The sequence below is a fragment of the Calypte anna genome, chromosome Z (assembly GCF_003957555.1).
Source record: "Calypte anna isolate BGI_N300 chromosome Z, bCalAnn1_v1.p, whole genome shotgun sequence".
NCBI classification, from domain to species: Eukaryota; Metazoa; Chordata; class Aves; order Apodiformes; family Trochilidae; genus Calypte; species Calypte anna.
In genome coordinates, this window is record NC_044274.1 from 42388880 (window position 1) to 42406568 (window position 17689).

The 17689-nt window shown below is 37.0% G+C and overlaps 1 protein-coding gene across 1 annotated transcript in view; it reads right to left on the reverse strand.

Moving 5' to 3' along the window:
• LOC103530665 (coiled-coil domain-containing protein 171) overlaps positions 1 to 17689 on the reverse strand; it is a 107546-nt gene that overhangs the window by 54944 nt on the left and 34913 nt on the right. The window contains exons 9-10 of the mRNA XM_030467599.1: positions 10794 to 10932; positions 1529 to 1631 (exon numbers count right to left, since the gene is read on the reverse strand). Coding sequence (XP_030323459.1) covers positions 1529 to 1631; positions 10794 to 10932 — 242 coding nt within the window. The remainder of the gene's footprint in view (positions 1 to 1528; positions 1632 to 10793; positions 10933 to 17689) is intronic.

The following is a 17689-nucleotide window of genomic DNA, read 5'->3' on the forward strand; positions in this document are numbered from 1 at the left end:
AGATGTCCATTTTAATATTAGCCATAAAGGCTCAATCCACAGCATTTTACTTTCTGCCTCAACCGAGCCTCTGCAGAGATTATTAACCTTAAAAAAAAGATCTCCTTAAATAAGATATTTCCAAGTTCACCTTAAATAAAGCAAGTGAATACTGAAGTTTCTGTTACTGAATCCCTAATATTACAGAAACAGGTCAAAGCTGTTCTCTGCAAGGTTAAGCACCAGGGAGAAAAGAAAACCTCCTCAAAAGACAATTACTGCTTTGGAAACTACAGTTTGGAAGTAGAATACAGCTCCCCCTAGAATGGCTGAAGCCTCTCTGGGCATGTGGAACTTTGCAAGATTGAGGAAAACATAGTTTTGGAGAGCTTTTCATTCTGACATATCTACAGTAAACCTACAGGTTTTACCCACATGAATTACACTTATAATTACAGAATAAAACTGATGCCAGTTCCCAAGTAAAAAAACCCAAACATATAGTCCATGCAAGGAAACAGAATATCACAGATTCAGGGCTAGTCTTCTTAATGGCAGCAGAAATCACTAAGTTCCTTTATTCAATTTTAACATTACCAGACCCTATTTTTTTCCATTTCTTTTGCAGAGATATAAGAAAATACACCTTCACTTAAAGGTGTTATACAACCGATTTATGCCTGCTGTTGCTAAAAATTGTAGAAGCATACAGTCACAATTTATATGGAATAAACTCATTTGATATTTAGACAACATTTTGCCTGTTTTATTCTACTGTACTTGCACTGTAAGCTGGAAGCATTGTGTCTAGTATGTGATTTTCTAACAGGAACTACAGAGAGAAAACTTCTATAGATAGGTTTAAGTTAAGATTTTAAAAGGTGTACTATTCCACTGTTGAAAAAAATTACTGGCTTTGATATTAAAGTCCTGCTTGCTTATGTCAGCCACTATTTCAAATGTTTTAGCAGGCAGAAGTTTGTCGAGTTTGACATAATAATTACATATAAAGCTATGTACCAGAGTGACAATCTCTGACCTACAATTAATTTTAATGAAAACAGATAAATATTTGTTCTGTGTTAGATCACATGAATGCAACACAGTACTGGTCTACAATCAACAGTAAAAAGTACTGTGTTATATGATGTGTCCTACACAACCTTTTTGAATATATGACCTTTAAGTTGCTGAAGGTTGCCTCAGAATTTGGCTCAGTTCAGGCAAAACATCTGTTCCCTTTGCAGGTATACTGTAAGGACTTTTTTCTCAGTTGGATTTAGAGCACAGCAAGTGAGCCCTTTTCTGACCGATCATATACACCCCAGCATTTGTAAATCAAGCTCTGGGCTGACAACAGCAGGTCCGCATTCCGTCACCCTTTCTCAGCTAGCAAGGCCATTTGACTGCTGTGAGAACTGCTCTTATCATGTCATCAAATCAAAGCATGTTGAGAAGAGGGAATGCAAGAGGCATCTGCAGAATTCCCACAATGTAGTGACTTTGGAACACTGACAGATGCATCTGTCATTTTATACCTTCAACTAACCTGCTGTCCGCTGGCCTGACATAGCAAAGCTGTCCAAGAGTAACTCCAGCTCTCTCATGTTGTTTTCATACGTCTCTGTTAGAAAGACCTGGTGTTTCTTGGCCTTTGTTTGACAGGAGATACAGACAAGAGAGGGGAAAAAAGAAACACATTAAAATAGTAAACAGAAGAAAGACATATCACAATGGTATTTTTGTTACCCTTTAAATTCCTGCTATATTTCTTGTAACCCCTTTTCTTGAGCCAAGATACCTAATATGACAGCACAAATAAGTAACACAGAACCCTGAAATGCATTTAAAATACAAGTAAAGGCTTCTGGGGGTCCACAGAAAAAGAAATTATGATTGTACTAAAATCTAGTCTTGATATTCTTCTGGTTTAAAAATACCTTAATGAACATTAACTGGTGCCCATCTATGCAAGCAATGAACTCTATTGTTACACCCTACAAGGGCATCCAGAAAGACACCAAACTACTGGCAGACAGGCTAGAAATTCATGATTTGGCACTCAGTCAAATCCCACACCTATTCTCATTGCAAACCTGCCTACTTTAATTGTTAGTATCTTCCAAGCTTGATAGTGATTTCTTCAATATAAAACCTCCTCCTTATGCATGGAATATAAAGCAGCACAGTCCTTCAGCTCCTATCACTGAATTTTCTTTAAAAAAGCTGTTCACTAAGTGCAGTCTACAAGTGACTAGCTCTATTCTGAGGGCAGAAAGGTATTACAGCACATTTATTTTATCACTACAGCAGAAAGACTAAATGAAACAATTATTCAATTTATAACCAATATTAACACTTGCAATTTTCAAAGATGTGCATCTGTAATTCCAGACAAGACCAAGGTTCTCGTGGTACGAGTTATGACTTCTCAAAGAAATGTACAATTTTAGCAGCTGACTGAACAAAAAGTAATATATCTCAGCAGTTCAGAAAAAAAAATAAAACCCTACACACACATACACATAAAAAAAACCTTCCAACAACCCCTTCCCCCAAAATTAAGAGGAAACTAGTTAAAATAACGATTATTTTCTTATGATAAAAGTTCTGCTCAAAGATGTTCCATTACTTTTAATTATTTGATTTATTTTTATTGTAAATTGTAACACCTATTTGAGCGATTTCCACTCCTTGATGGAAAGATAGCCTTTTTGTACTAACAAAAATGCTATTGTTTTCTATCATATCTATAAACTATTGCTTTAGTTATGCTTCACTGCATGTGTAAGGATCCAGACAATTTCTCAAGTGCGAGAAACATCCTCCCCAGGAAAACTGCTACAGACTGGTAGCATATAACTGTCAAGCTAAAAAATGAAGAAATGCATTTAATTCTCCACAGCGTTCTTCACTATTCAGTTTAAATATTTTATAAATTAGCTTTACTCTTTCAATTTTAATTATATGTACTGTATATCAACTAATATATTATTCATATGTGTATTTCAGTGTTAGGTCCCTTGTAGCATTTACACGCCTTTCCTTGTGTGAGAGTTTGTAACTCACTTCATAGAGAATTTCCAAACCACTTCTATATATTTAAAAATAACTAAGCTTTAATTCTTATTTATCTACATAAATAGAGCTTGTAATTGCTGAGCTCCAGTAAAAAATATTTTATGAGATGCAAACACATTAAAATAATTTACTCTCATGTACTGATACCATCTCAAAGACCTCACATATTACAAATAAGAAAATACGACAACATGATCAACATCACAATAAAATAAATATTCTCCATACATAAACCACTCCAGCACAGACAGGGTCAGACTGAATTTTCACAGAAAAACCTTTTCCCATGGAAAAGTCAAATGTTTTTAATCTTTTTATCCAAATTTTTCACTTTTCGTTAATTTATCATCATTTAGTCAGAACATTCCAGTCTATTCAGCCCTCTCTGTGCTTTATTTATTAACTGCATCTACAATCCCGAAGCCAATTTCTGCCTCTTTTTTCAACATCAGAAAAGATCAAAAGGAAATTCTTCAGTCCAGCCTACACTTCAACTGCAAAGTATTTAGCATCTTTCATTTCTTAACTTCCAATTTCAATCATTGTTCTCATTACCAGAAATTGAAGAAAAACACTGTGTACAGTGCTAGAAATCCAGGCACAGGTTAAGAGTCCAAAAAGGTCTGAACGTATCGATCTCATTTTCTATGTCTCACTGACATTTATCTAATAAGAATGTCTGGAGTCATAAAATCATGGAATAATTTAAACTGACAGGACCTCTGGAGGTCATCTGGTCCCACTCCCCACTCAGTGCACACCATGCTTGAAGTCAGGTTAGGTTGCTCAGAGCCTTGTCGAGTCAAGTTTTGAGTATCCTCAAGAATGGAGTTTCAACAACCCCTCCAGGCAACCTACTCCGATATCTCACAATCCACACTGTGTGGGGTTTTTTGCCCCTTACAGATAATTAGAACTTCCCTTTCTAAAACTTCTGTTTTCTCTAGTAATTCCACTGCACAATCCTAAGGAGAGTGTAGCTCTGTCTCCACAAGCACCCACTTGACACTCCATGGAAGCAGCTACAACTCCCTTAGTTTCCTTCAGTCTTAATAAAACCAGCAAGAGTACATAACTCTTTGAAAAAGAAAAAAAAGTGAGTTCATAAGTGTAGAAGTCAAACATAATCAATTGCTGCTGCTGAAAGATATCTTCTGCCAGATCCAACTATTCCAGGAGATGAGATTAATTCCCTCTCAGCAACTCCATTCATCATATTTGTGTTAAGGGATGTTGTTCCTGCAGAACTACTGGAAAGGTACTGGTCTGAATATTCCATACTTTACTACAAAAGGTAAAACAGGTGACAAAGTGCTAAGAAGGGATTTGCTTTCCCAGTCACACTAGTAGAAACAGGTGAAAGAACACTTGAAAAGCAAACCTGCTGACTTTGCCTGACTTTCTGCACATCAGGATGGACTATTCTTGACCTTGGAAGTGACCCTTGAAAATCAAAGGCAGCAGGAGACCTAGATGGATGCGCAAGTGGCTCCTGACTAAATTAAAATATTAGTAGGAAGTATAAAGAAGGTGAAAGAAGGCATAGGTGAGGGAGAAATAAAGAGATGCTGTCCAAGCCTAGGAGAGCCAAAATCCACCTAAAGTTCAATCTGACAGGGCATAAGAAGGGCAGGCTAACTGAAGTACAGCAGACCAGGCAAAACATGAGCCCACTGCTGCAAAGGGCAGGAGATAAGATGAACAGGGGGCAGAAAAGGCCTCCTCAATGCCTGCGTCACCTCAGCCTTTACTGGTAAAACCTGCCTTCAGGAATCCCAGGACTCCAAGATCAGTGATGAGGCCTTCTTGGGAAGTTCACATGAACACTTGAAAATTTAAAATTCTCAAAATATGTCTGAAGTATTACCTACATCACACAAACAACATTTCCTCCCTCACAAAATATTCAAATAGGAGGCTAGAAAAAAAACCAAAATGGAAGCAAAGCCATATTTTCTGAACCCAAAATGTATGCTGAATTGTAGCATATCCAATGCTTCCCTAAGTCAAAATTCATATCCTTAAGTAGGTTCCTATTATCACATAACTTGCCTTAAGGACAAAAGAGCTTTTGTCAGAAGAATGTGATTGGAAACATATTTACTTAACCTCAATTTTAACACCCAATTGCATTTTTACAGAAATCAAAAGAAACCAAGTATTCTTCATTAAAAGTACTGTAGGCTGCAACCAGGAGAAAATATTTTTTCGAAATGCTTTGTATCTGTAAGGATAACCAGAATTAGTAGGGAAACCTACTGCTTATAAAAATTATCACATCTGTTGTCAGAATTATGCTCCTCTTCCAGAACTAGGGTATTTGCATTCATCTGGGCAATTCCCTACTTCCTTAGTTGCAGAGATATTGGTATCAGTATTGGACATCATTCCACCACTTGTTACAAGACAGAAACAAAGTCCCATTGACACTTCAACATTTTTCAAAAGCCATTGCTGAATAAAATAAATACAAACTCCATACACACTTCCAGAATAGTCTACATGACCTGATGCTGCAAATGTGAATCTGTATCTCAAGTTCAATAACACTGAAAACATAATCAAGTAAGCAGAAGTTGGAGGCCTTTTCAAAATTAACTTATCAAAATCCCAGTACTACTATGCAGGGAACTGGGGACCAGTCCCACAATGAGCTGCTATTTATTCATAGAGGAATTTTCTCCACTTTGTTTATACTTACAGGGATATTCCTGTGTGGCTTTCTTGCACATGCACTAATTCACCGACTCAGCCTGCAGCATAAACCTCATCCAGCAATGGCAAAGCAAAAGACAAAGCCAGAACTATCCATACAGCCACCAAAAAAGCAGTATGTTCAGACACTCCTTTAAAAACATCCGGATGAATTCTTTACAGAAGATTCAGAATGTTTACCAGGCATGACCCTGGGGAACCAAATCAAAGCACTTACAGAAAAAGGCTCAAAATGACTGCTCCACAATTTAAAAAAAAATGGGGTTTATTGAGTGATGTTCTGTATAGAATAGAGGCATAAATTTTAAGCAAACAAGAAAAAAATTGCAATATTAAAACCAAGCCAAAACCCTCAATAGCAATGTTCCCCATAGGCTATTTATTTCTCCTCAAGTTGTCTAACTATCTAAATAGATTCTCTTTATTTTTGTATATTAGCTAGAGTTTTTCAAAGTCTATACAATGGTCTTTTAAAATTGTCTAGCCATGTGTAAATTAAACGTAATTGCTCAAGAATTTTAGTGTCTCGGTTTTAATCACCTGAAATAAAATTAATCAAAGATGCTCAAGTTCATAGAATATGAACTATTCTAATCCTCTAAAGAGAGTTTTGTAACAGCCTTTTGGTATGAGAGAATTTTGTGATCTATTTGGTTTTTGGGGTTTGGGCTTTTTTTAGTAAGAGAAAATTTTTCGAGTACTGGAAACCTTAAAAGCACTTTTAGATGCCTCAAACACTGAGACATCACACCTCTATACTTCCAGAATAAATAACAAAATTGTTTTCTTTTTAGATCATCATCTAAGCATATGCTTCAGACTTATCGGTCTTCTTAAATTAGGACAGTAACAGAAGCAGCATCTGGGAAGGAACAATCCACCCCTGAATTAAGGCAAGCAAAGCAAGAGTCAAAGCAACATAACGTTTAACAATCTGAAATACAAAATTAATGAAGACTGTATCTGAGGGTTTTTTTCAATTGAAAGGAAAAGCTGTTTTTGGAATTAATCATCTAAATGAGATTTCCATCTTTGCCACTGAGTACCAGATCCTACTCCATAAAATTTGTAGAGCAGAATCATAATCTTCAGGGTGTTTCACTGACTGTTCAGCCAATATTTAAGATACCTTGTTAAAGAACAATGGTTAATGCCTATGTCCAGCAACTAGATGCTCAGACACTTCTGTTCTGACTTTCAGCTTACAATAACCTACAAGGGTACCACAGACAGCTAATATGTATATAGCACACGTGGCTGCACAAGAAAGATTTATGAGCCACATATTAAAACAGAGGCTCTAGGTGTAATCCATTAGGTTACTTACACACTAAATATGGTACTCCTGGTATTATCTGTACAAAGGGAAGGAAATTAATACACAATTCTTCCAAATTAAAGGAATTTGTATTAAAGCACACCGGTTTTAATTACTTCAGTTTCTTAATATGCATCCTAGTGAATAGGCAAGTTGCCCAAATTTCAATATACATTTCTCATGAAATGAAGGTTCAACACCTCCCACTTGTCCAGTACTAAAAATTAAAGATCATACAGTACCAGTTGCTAGAAATGTAGATTTCCTGAGTAACTTTTAAAACTCATAAAGATACCTCTTGCTCTTTCCATGGGGAAGGAATACAGCTGTGGCTGTTTCAATATAAAACAATTTCTGAATCACAATGGCCATTCTTCCAAATTCCTATTCTTCAAGCTAAAAACTTCTAAAAACTCTAGCTAGAAATAATGAAAAGCTTGGGACCGATTTCCTCAGGAAAAGAAATCTTGAGAGCCTGCTCATGCTGAACAACGATAAGAAGTTTTGTTAGATACCAACAGATCCCATCACATTTGATTCATGCAAATTTCTGGCAAACTTCTGCCACATGCTGTTATTTAAAATTAAAAGCAGCATAACTAGTTTACTATAGATTGAGCAAAGCCACTAAAAAAAAAAAAAGTTATTGTTCATATAAAGTTTCCAAAGAATGTCTTTCATCTTTGTCTAAGTCTGCTTCTCTGAAAACAAAGCCTTCACTAGTTTAGTGATATTTCCCAAACATTATACAAACAAAAAACATTACCTTGCAGTACAGCAGTACAGTGAGAAACCATTAAAAGATTGTAAGACTGGAGAGGGAAGGACAGATTCAGAATGTCAAACAGTAGGATAAAGAAAGTAAAAGATCAAGAAAGCAGGTGGAAGGAAATGAAGGTAAGAGAACACACTGACATTTTCACACTATTTTAGTAGGAGTACAGGGAAGCCTAATAACAGTATACAAAATGTTATCTCTTCTTTGTTTCTTCTAGAGTCATCTGCTCTTTCATTTTGGGAAGAAAAATAATAAAAATCTGTCCAGACTGAGTGAACAAGACCACACAAAAGCAACTCCTGCTTCTCAAACAAATACCAAAGCCTTCAGGAAAAATAAAAAACCGATCAAGGTAATAAAAACCTAATCCCAGAGGAGACCACTAATAGAACTCAGAATAATATTATGAGTATTTTTATTACCTGTTCTAGACAGTCTATGGTCTCACATAACTCCAGTAAAACAATTAAAACAACCAGCTCTACCATAGGATCATGGAATGTTAGGAGTTGGAAGGGACCTCTATACATCATCTAGTCCAACCCCCCTGCCAAAGCAGGATCACCTAGGGCAGGCTACACAGGAACACATCCAGGCATGTTTTGAAAGTCTCCAGAGGAGACACCACAGTGACCTCTCTTCTGGGCAGCCTGTTCCAGTGCTCCACCACATAGTAAAGAAGTTTCTCCTCATCTTGAGGTGAAAATTCCCACATTCTAGTTTAAACCCATTATTCCTTGTCATATTACTGAGCACCACTGAAAAGAGATTTGCCTCATCCTCTTGACACCCACCCCTCAGATATTTACAGACACTAAAAAAATCTCCTCTTAGCCTTCTTTTCTCAAGGCTAAACAGCCCAAGTTCTCTCAGTCTTTTTTCACAGTAGAGATGTTCAAGTCCCTTAATCACCCTTATAGCTCTCCATTGGGCTCTCTACAGTAGATCTGTGTCTCTCTTGAACTGGAGAGCCCAAAACTCTCAGTATTCCAAAATACAGTATTGCCGGTGTGGTCTCACCAGGGCAGAATAGAGGTGGAGGAGAACGTCCCTAGATCTGCTGGGCACACACTTCCTAATGCACCCTAGGGTACCATTGGCCCTCTTGGCCACAAGGGCACACTCTTGATCCATGGAGAATTTTCTGTCTGCTAGGACTCCAAGATCTTTCTCCATGGAGCTGCTTTCCATCAGGACGTTTCCTAACCTGTGCTGGTGGTTGGTGTTACTGCTACCCAGAAGCAGAACCCTACCCTTGTCTTTACTGAACAATTTATGAGGTTGATTCCTGCCCAGCTCTCCAGCCTGTCCAGATCTCATTGGATAGCAGCACAGCCTTCTGGTATATCAGCCACCCCTCTTAGCTTCATATAATCAGCAAACTTGCTGAGGGTACACTCCATCCCCTCATCCAGGTCAGTGATGCAGATATTGAACAACACTGGATGCAGTACTGTGGAACACCATGGGCCACAGGCCTCCAGCTGGACTCTCTGCTGCTGATTACAGCTCTCTGAACCCTGCTGTTGAGTGATCAATCCACCCCACAGTCCAATTATGTCTCACACTTCTTGAGTTTTGCTATGAGAGACCATGTCAAAAGCTTTACTGAGGTCAAGTGAATAAGACAGGTTTTTAACTGAGACAATCTATTTTGCTCTTTAGCTTTCAGTCATGGAATTGTCAATTTGAGTACAACATTTCATAATGCTGCCATTTCTAGAAACCTTGATCATTAATTTTGTCATAAATTCTTGTCAGGTATCACATATATTTTAGTAATGGACACAGAATGTAAAGGAAGTCTCATACTGCAATAGTAACTAGCAAGCACTCAAGATTCCTAGTATAAGGAAGAAGCTGTCACTCTCCCAGAAGGAAGAGGGGTTTTTGATTTTATTTTTCTTCAATTTATTAATTACCAATCTGTCTGGAAAGTGGCTAGCACTAATACAATGTATGGAGTAACTCCATCCACTGAACAAAAGACACCAACAAGTCTGAAGATTAAGATCTTCTAATGCAGGTATTCTGCTCCTGTTCACTAATTTGCGCAATGCCTGTCAGCAGCAGGGAACATGCCACATTTCCCTTCCATACCATAAGCTCCAAGAGAAAGAAAGGGGAGAAATTCATAAGCCAGTACCAAGAAGATTACGTTGGTTATGTATAGAAATTACTCAAATGCAGTAATTTGAAATTTTTTTAAAAATTCCCTATATAGCACAAAGGAATGAGAGGTTTTCTAGATATCCTAAGATCTTTTCTTTGTCTCTACTGCAATGCAACAGGGTGGTAAAATAGTTACTCAAAACAGAGGTGGCTAGAGACAGTAGAAAAGCCCAACTGGTAATATTTGAAGGAGAAAGATTTAAGAAAATAATCCAGTAAAATATATTAATGTGCCAAATTCACATCAGACAAAAAAAATTCCCTTTCATCACCTTCAAATAAAAAATTTTCACACAATTTTAATAGTCAAATATTTGCACTAAATGCACTAAAACCAAAACATTATGTGAAATAGAAATAAACAATGGTAGCTACTAAAGATTCACGAGAAAAGCTTGTGTAGAAAGATAGAACATTCTCCACCAGAATCAAAATCTCTGTTTAAAAACCGACAAATTTGCTAGGAATGCAAACAGAAGTTACTCTCTGCTCACAGCCATACTGGTAAAATATTTTTTCTGCAAGTAAATCTTCAGTCAAATACACGTTGTGTCACTTAAAATGAATTTCTGAATTAGCTTCTCAGTGTCTTAGCTATATTTACTCATGGTTTACAAAATAAATGAAAAAAACTAATCAGAGTAACACAACGGCAGAGTTATTCCACAGCTCAGAACAATAAATGCAGTTTATGTTCATAGCACGTTTAAAAAACCCTTAACAATAAATGCCACAGGCCTTTTGTCTTACCATTCCAAGTTCCTCCTGTAATTCTCTGCAGGTATTTTCACTACATCTTAGTCTCTCAGAGAGGTCTTGAATTATCTTCTTCTTTTCCTCAATCTTCTCATTCATTTGCTTGTTTATGGAGTAACACTCTCTTTCTAACCTGGAAATTTACAACATTAGAACATCTTTATCAAAAATACTTTTGTCAAGTACACTACATACCTTTAAAGATAATCAATGGATTTGGCCCACATCATGTTAGCATACCACATGGCTTCTGAAATAGCTTTTTTTCTTTTCAAGTGAAAAAAGTTATATATGCCTTCTAAAAAGGGCTTTTGAAGAAGTGGTTATGCATTTTTTTCCAGTTACAAAGGTTGTGTTAGCCTTCCAGTAACAAATTCATTTGGTCATCTGGATATGGCCTCCAAATCGCATATAATATATAGAATTCACCATATTTTAATTAAGACAATAGCTCTCCTCAGAAAGACCATGTCATTTCTTTTATGATCAACACGAATTGACAGGACAAAGCTTGCTCCTTAAGTATCTATATACCCGACTACATTCTACTCAGAATGGCATCACTTCAGATATTTCCACTAGCAGATCATTACAGAAATTTTAAAGAGTTCTTGTACTTTATCAGTCCTCCTGGTACTCAGGATAACCAATACATTAAGAGCCTGCTGTGGCTAAACAGAGAATTCATGACAGGCCAAACAACAACATACAGTAAACAGAAGCAGGGGCAGGAACCCAAGGAAGAATTTAGAAAGACTACCTAAATATGTAGGCATGGCATCTGGAAAGCCAAAAGTTCCCTAGAATTGATGTTTGCAAAGGATGACAGAGAATAAAGGTTTTTGCTACTACATTTAGGCAGAAAAGAAAGCATGGGTCTGCTACTACACAGACCATGTAATTTATCAACATGGGACAGAGAAGGCCACCACACCCAATGTCTTTTTTGCCTCAGTCTTCCTTGGTATGGTCTCCCAAGATTCTATGACCAGTGAAAGGGCTCAAATAGGAAAAAAGTTGCTAGCAGTAGGTGAGGATTGAGTCCAGGATTACCTGTAGCAACTCAAGACATGGAGTTTGAAGAGGACAGTTCACCTACACTCAAGAGTTTTTCAGAAAGCTAGCCAGTACCATAGCAAAGCTGCTTGTTATCATTTTTGAAAGGTCCCAGAGATTGGGGCAAGTCCCCGGCAAACAGAAAGGCAAGGGTCACACACCTATATTTGGAAAAGGGCAAAAGGACAAGCCATGGAGCTATAGACCAGTTAGCTTCATTTCAGTCCCAGGAAGGTCATGGAAGGTCACAAATTTCTGAGCACATGAAAGAGAAAAAGGTGATTGGGAACATTAAGTGAGGGCTTCACAAGGCTGAATTATGTCAGGACAACTCAGATTCCATACTAAAATGACCAGTTCTGTGAACAAAAGGAGAGCAATTATATTAAATATAAGGCACGTTTAGCAAGGGTTTGGCACTGTCTCACATAGTAATTCTACAGCCAAGCTGACTTCAATGTAGGAGCATGAACAGTAACATCAATAAAAATGGTCTGACAGTAAAGCTCAAATGGTAGAATCTGTATTAGAATCTCTTTAACATCTTCATCCACCACCTGGATTAGACCAAATTTGCAGGAAACACTGAACTAGGTGGAGGTAGCTCACAACACAACTTGACACACTTAAGAGAAGGACTGCCAACCCCCAGAACATAGACAGGGAGGAGGAACAGGCCATCGTGAATCTTCTGAAATTCAATAATGACATGTGTGAAGATCTAAATTTAGTAAACAAAAGAATGCTGAATCAATCTGGCTGGTAATTGGCTGGAGAGCAGCCATGCTCAAAAGGGACCTGATACTCTTGGTAGTCAGCAATCTAGTCACAGACAAGCAGAAAGACATACAAGCAGAAATAGATAATAGTATTCTGGGCTGTATTAGTAGTAACATAGCCAGAAGATCAAGGCAAGTGATTCATCACCTTTTACTTGACACTCACTATAGAACATCTAAGACAGGTTTTAAGCACTCTGCTCTTATGTAAGGCACAAAAAAAGATGGAGTAAGCTCAGGTAAGGGTTCATAGTTGGGTTACCAACTTGGAGGATGGCTGAAGTACACACAAGAACAGAGGAAACTTGGTATGTTCAGGCTGAAGAAGAGTGCCTGTAACAGGTTCCCAATTTCTAAAAGGAAGTTATCAAGAAGATGTAGCCAGTCACTTCAGAGACACTTCCAAACAGCAGAAGAGGTTCCCACAGAGGCTGTACCACCTCCATTCCTGCAGGTTTTCAAGAATTAAATGGATAAAGCCCTGAGCAACCTGATCTCACAGCTGATCCTGGCTTTAGCAGAAGGTTGGACTACAGATCTCCTGTAATCCCTTTCAACCTGAGCTGTTCTTTGATGTAACTCCTAGCAGTGAAAACATCCAGGTTTCTCTCATTTCTTTGTCTCATCTCCCATCACTACTGTCTCACTAGAATTGGTAGTAACGCAAAGGGCTCAAAGTTCTTCCACCTCTGAAACTTTTAATATTATCACTTTCTCACTTTGACTTATTTCTTATAGACTGATGTATTCTTTTAGCTGAAGGACTGCTTTACCAGTCTTCCAAATACTTACATGCTTCTGCTTCAGCCTCGGTGAACTTTTTTCTTTTGGATGTAGATGGTTACTACTCATTGTCAGAGAAAATATTTGCCTGTTTCAGTCCCCCAAAGAAGTTTCTACCCCTACAGCTTTCAGGAGCACAACAAAGGCAGTTCCAATTTATTCTATGTCATGCTCTCACCCTTCAAGAAAAGTAAACTCACACGTAGACACAAATCCCATGTTGTTTCAAATTTACATAATGCTACTGGGTTCAGAGCTAATTAATAAATTATGCAACCCAGAAAAGCCTGTTTGCTTGGTTTCACTTTACAATAATTTTTTTTTTCTGAGAAAATATGTTCTCAGAACTTCCAACTTTGGTATCATTTATCCTACATCAAGTCCAGCTAAAAAGACATACAAGTGTTCTAGCATGACAAACCAAAAGTCTCCAGGACTTGCCAAGTTAAAGAAAAACTCATGGGATTCCTCCAGAAAAAGTGAAGATATGTTAGGATGCCAAATCCTAGCTTAAAAGAAAAAGGCAAGTGCCTGACATTGGAGTCCAAGGACCACAGCCTTCAAAGGTAAATAGATCAAAGGCTCTTCTATTCTTTCTGAAGGGATCCAGTGAATGCAATCACCGATATTCACAAATGTTACTAATACTTGTATGCTTCAAAGAATAAAAAAGATACAGGAAATAGACAAGGTAGCACATGCCCACTCCATGTAATTGCCTCAAAGGAACTGAGTAGATTGATGTCCATCTGAGATAAAGCTTGCCCTTCACTACCTATCACTATAGAGTTCTGGAAATTTAGATATCTAGACTAGCAATATTGTAAGGATGGGTTGCTTCTGTTTCTCCAAGCTCTGTTAACAAAGCCACTAAAAGTTTAATTGTGCTAGCTTTCACGGAAAGGGATGGATTCACTGAAATCACAGAAAATAATTTGCTTTCAAAAAAAGCTGGTAAAAGCTGCTATAAGTAATTGCCTGAATCAAAATATGACTGCAAGTATTGAAAAGTACTGTTTTGGATATTAGACATAGTTTATTCTGACACCAAATTAACACATGAAACAGATGTTTTAAGTAGGCACAAATTCTTTTCTGTACAAACAAACAAACAAAAAATTAAATACAGCAAATCTGTCTTCCTGGGAAAGTATTGAAGAAAGTTATTCAGTTTAGAGGAACAGGGAAAGTCTGTTTATAGTTCCTGTTGCATTTTAGTAACAAAAGTACTTACTTCACTGTGAGCTATAATAAGCACAAAGCTCCTAATCCAACTGGTACCATAACTGTAAGAATTGTATTTCCTAGACATAGCTGCAACAAATACATATACTCAGGTATTTCCTATAGCAATTCCAGACACAGAAATACAGTTCCTAAAAAAACGAAAAACAAAGTCCCTTTTTTAGTATGAGGTTTGTGCTTAAGAGTTCTTCTCATTTCTAAAAAACACCATTTTTACGAACCAGAACTAAGCTAAAGACCAAAAACCTTCACTTCTCAAATAGCTTTGTATATATAGATAAATTATTCTTACAAAGAACATTACTGAACGCAGCAATGTTATTCAACATGTAACCATTATCCTTACAATGGTCTGAATAACCTAATACAGAATAGTATCTTTAAGAATCCCCCGAAGACTTAGCTGGAAAATTACTAATTGGATTACTAATGGATTACTGCAAACTTTAACTAATGTTACTCATTTAGAATTAAATTTAGAATCCAAAAAGCAGATCTTGTAGTAAAACTTGTAAATTTCTAATGGTTTGGAAAATCCCTAAACAGGTGTTTAGCCTACCATAAAAAAATGCTTCTAATTAGCTTATATTTTATCTCTATTATCACCCCTTGATTCTCACACCATATTCATGCTAGTAATAGAATAATTCAGACCTTAAAGACTCACATCCCTGTCACTAACTTAGTGAAGTGTAATATACAATATTTAAGTGTTTAGAAAAAAGTACAAAGTTGTTGAAATAGTGCTCATGTTCATCACCTAAAATGAAAGTGGTAACAACTGGACATGACAATAATTCCATACGCAGGGCGCACTCCTCTTAAGACTGTTCCTCGAGAGAAAAGGTCTTTATTCATCTGAAAAACTAACATAATTCACAGAATTAAATCCTCTGACAAGCGCATTTGTTAAGGAAACTTAAGTGCATGTGCAAACGACTTTGGGGGGCTGGGGTCTGGCATGATTAAATTAACCAAATAAAGCTGTTCTTAAAAAAAAATGAGGAACCCATATTTTAGAAATTTTCTGTGGGGTCAAAAGGAATCTTCATAAGAGCATCTTGTGCCAAAAGTGTTACTGAGCATACATATCTAAGATAAAACATCTTGTAGCAACACAAAATGAAGACTTCACAAAAAGAGAGAGTAGAGAACAGTTGTGATGTTAAACAGAACAGATGAAGACACACAAATAAAAGTATTAAAATGGCAAACATACTAGAAACCAAGAATCAAAACTCAAAATACAGCCAGCGTAGAGCATTAACACTCCTTTCAGGACTTAGTATGTTTGCATAATATGGTGACTTTTGGTGTATGTGGAGCACTTGAATATGTTACTGTGTTTTAAAACACAATGCAGAATTCGTAACTACACATTTATTTCACATCAACATACAAAATCAGAATGGGCAAAGGCTGTACTTTTAACCCTTTCTTTTTTACTACATCAATGCTGAACCATGGCCCATGGATTCAGACTCCCATTCTTCAAATGAGGTATCAAGAAAGGAAACAGTGCAGTTCTGCATTTCCAAAATTAAGTACTTTAAAAATCATAAATGAGTTCTACAAGTGTACTAATTCCCTGGATGGACTGGCCACCCTTAAATTTGACAGTATCTGTGGTTCGTTAATCTCATTACCTTGAACTTTAGAAGCAAAACCTACAGGTCAGACACACTTGTTCTCCCTAGGAATGCAACAGACATGGTTAACAGGAATGATGACAGACAGGAGCTGCTTGTACAATTCAAGGGCTGGTTGGGCTTGGCCGTAAAGGAGAACATTTCCAGAAAATTTTCTCTCTTCCAGAAGGAAAGAGTAAATGATATCTGGAGATTCTTGGAAGCTTAACAGCTCCCTGACTGATATACACAGCCTTGGTAGTCATGTTTATAAGACAAGAGAAATTTCTCTAGACTGATAACTGCTGCAACTTAACCAGCATTCGCCAAAAAGAAACTTTTAAAATGCCATTTTCACCTGAAGGTGGTGGATTTGGCTAGCCTAACCTCAAGTACCCAGATGGACCCTGGAATATTAGACCTTGGAAGGACTGAAGAAATCGTCCAAGAACAAGCACTGGAAGAACATCAGTTAAAGAAAACTCTTAAACCTAAAGGGGAGGGGGAAATTTTATCTATGATCTCAATATTACATACTTTCTAGACCACTTGAATACAGAAAACTACTGGAAAAAACAAGCAAAACCAAAACAAAGAAAAAACAACAAAAAAAAAACAAAAACAAAAAAAAACCACCTCCTCTCTGTAAGAATAAGAAGTTACAAAAAAAGCTCATACAGTGTGAAGTAGCTTGTTATGTAAAACTACTGATCCAATAAGCATTCCTCCTAACAAGATTATTTTAAACACAAAAAGGTCTTTAAAAACAAAAAAACAAAAACCAAATAAAATGTCAGGTCTTTGGTACAGGCATTCTCCAGTGCAAGGAAAGGCAAAGAACTTTGCGTAGTGCCAGGTATGTTGTTGCCATAGAATCCATGCTCAAAGCAGAAATTGTGAGGCAGGATGAGAGTACAGTTTAATTAACTGATGTCATTTTAGGACCACAGAGAATCCTGAAATATATTTATTCAGTTTCCCAGCTGTGAACACTTCAGTATTCCTGAAGCATCACAGTACATTACTATTATAATGTATTTCACACATTTTCACAAGTTTTAACCATAAAAATTATTCAGTTTTCTTCAAGCAAAAAAGCTTTGTGAATATTTTTGTATTAATAAGTCATATAAATTACTCTAAGTAGACTCCTATAATTCTAGACTGAAAGAGATGTCACCTCTATTTTCAACCCATTGTACTAGCTTGGATCTTTTCCCACACCACCACTGTGTATCACCCAATTTAAGCCTTTTTAAAGCTCCTCTTTCCCTAAATTTCACCTGCTACTACTTTACCTACTAAGCTTTGTGTCTTCCAACACCATTCTTCTTCCTGACATTTTCTCTCCCCAGTAAATACTTGATTCAGCTAGAGAAGAAGACTTAGTACTGTGCAT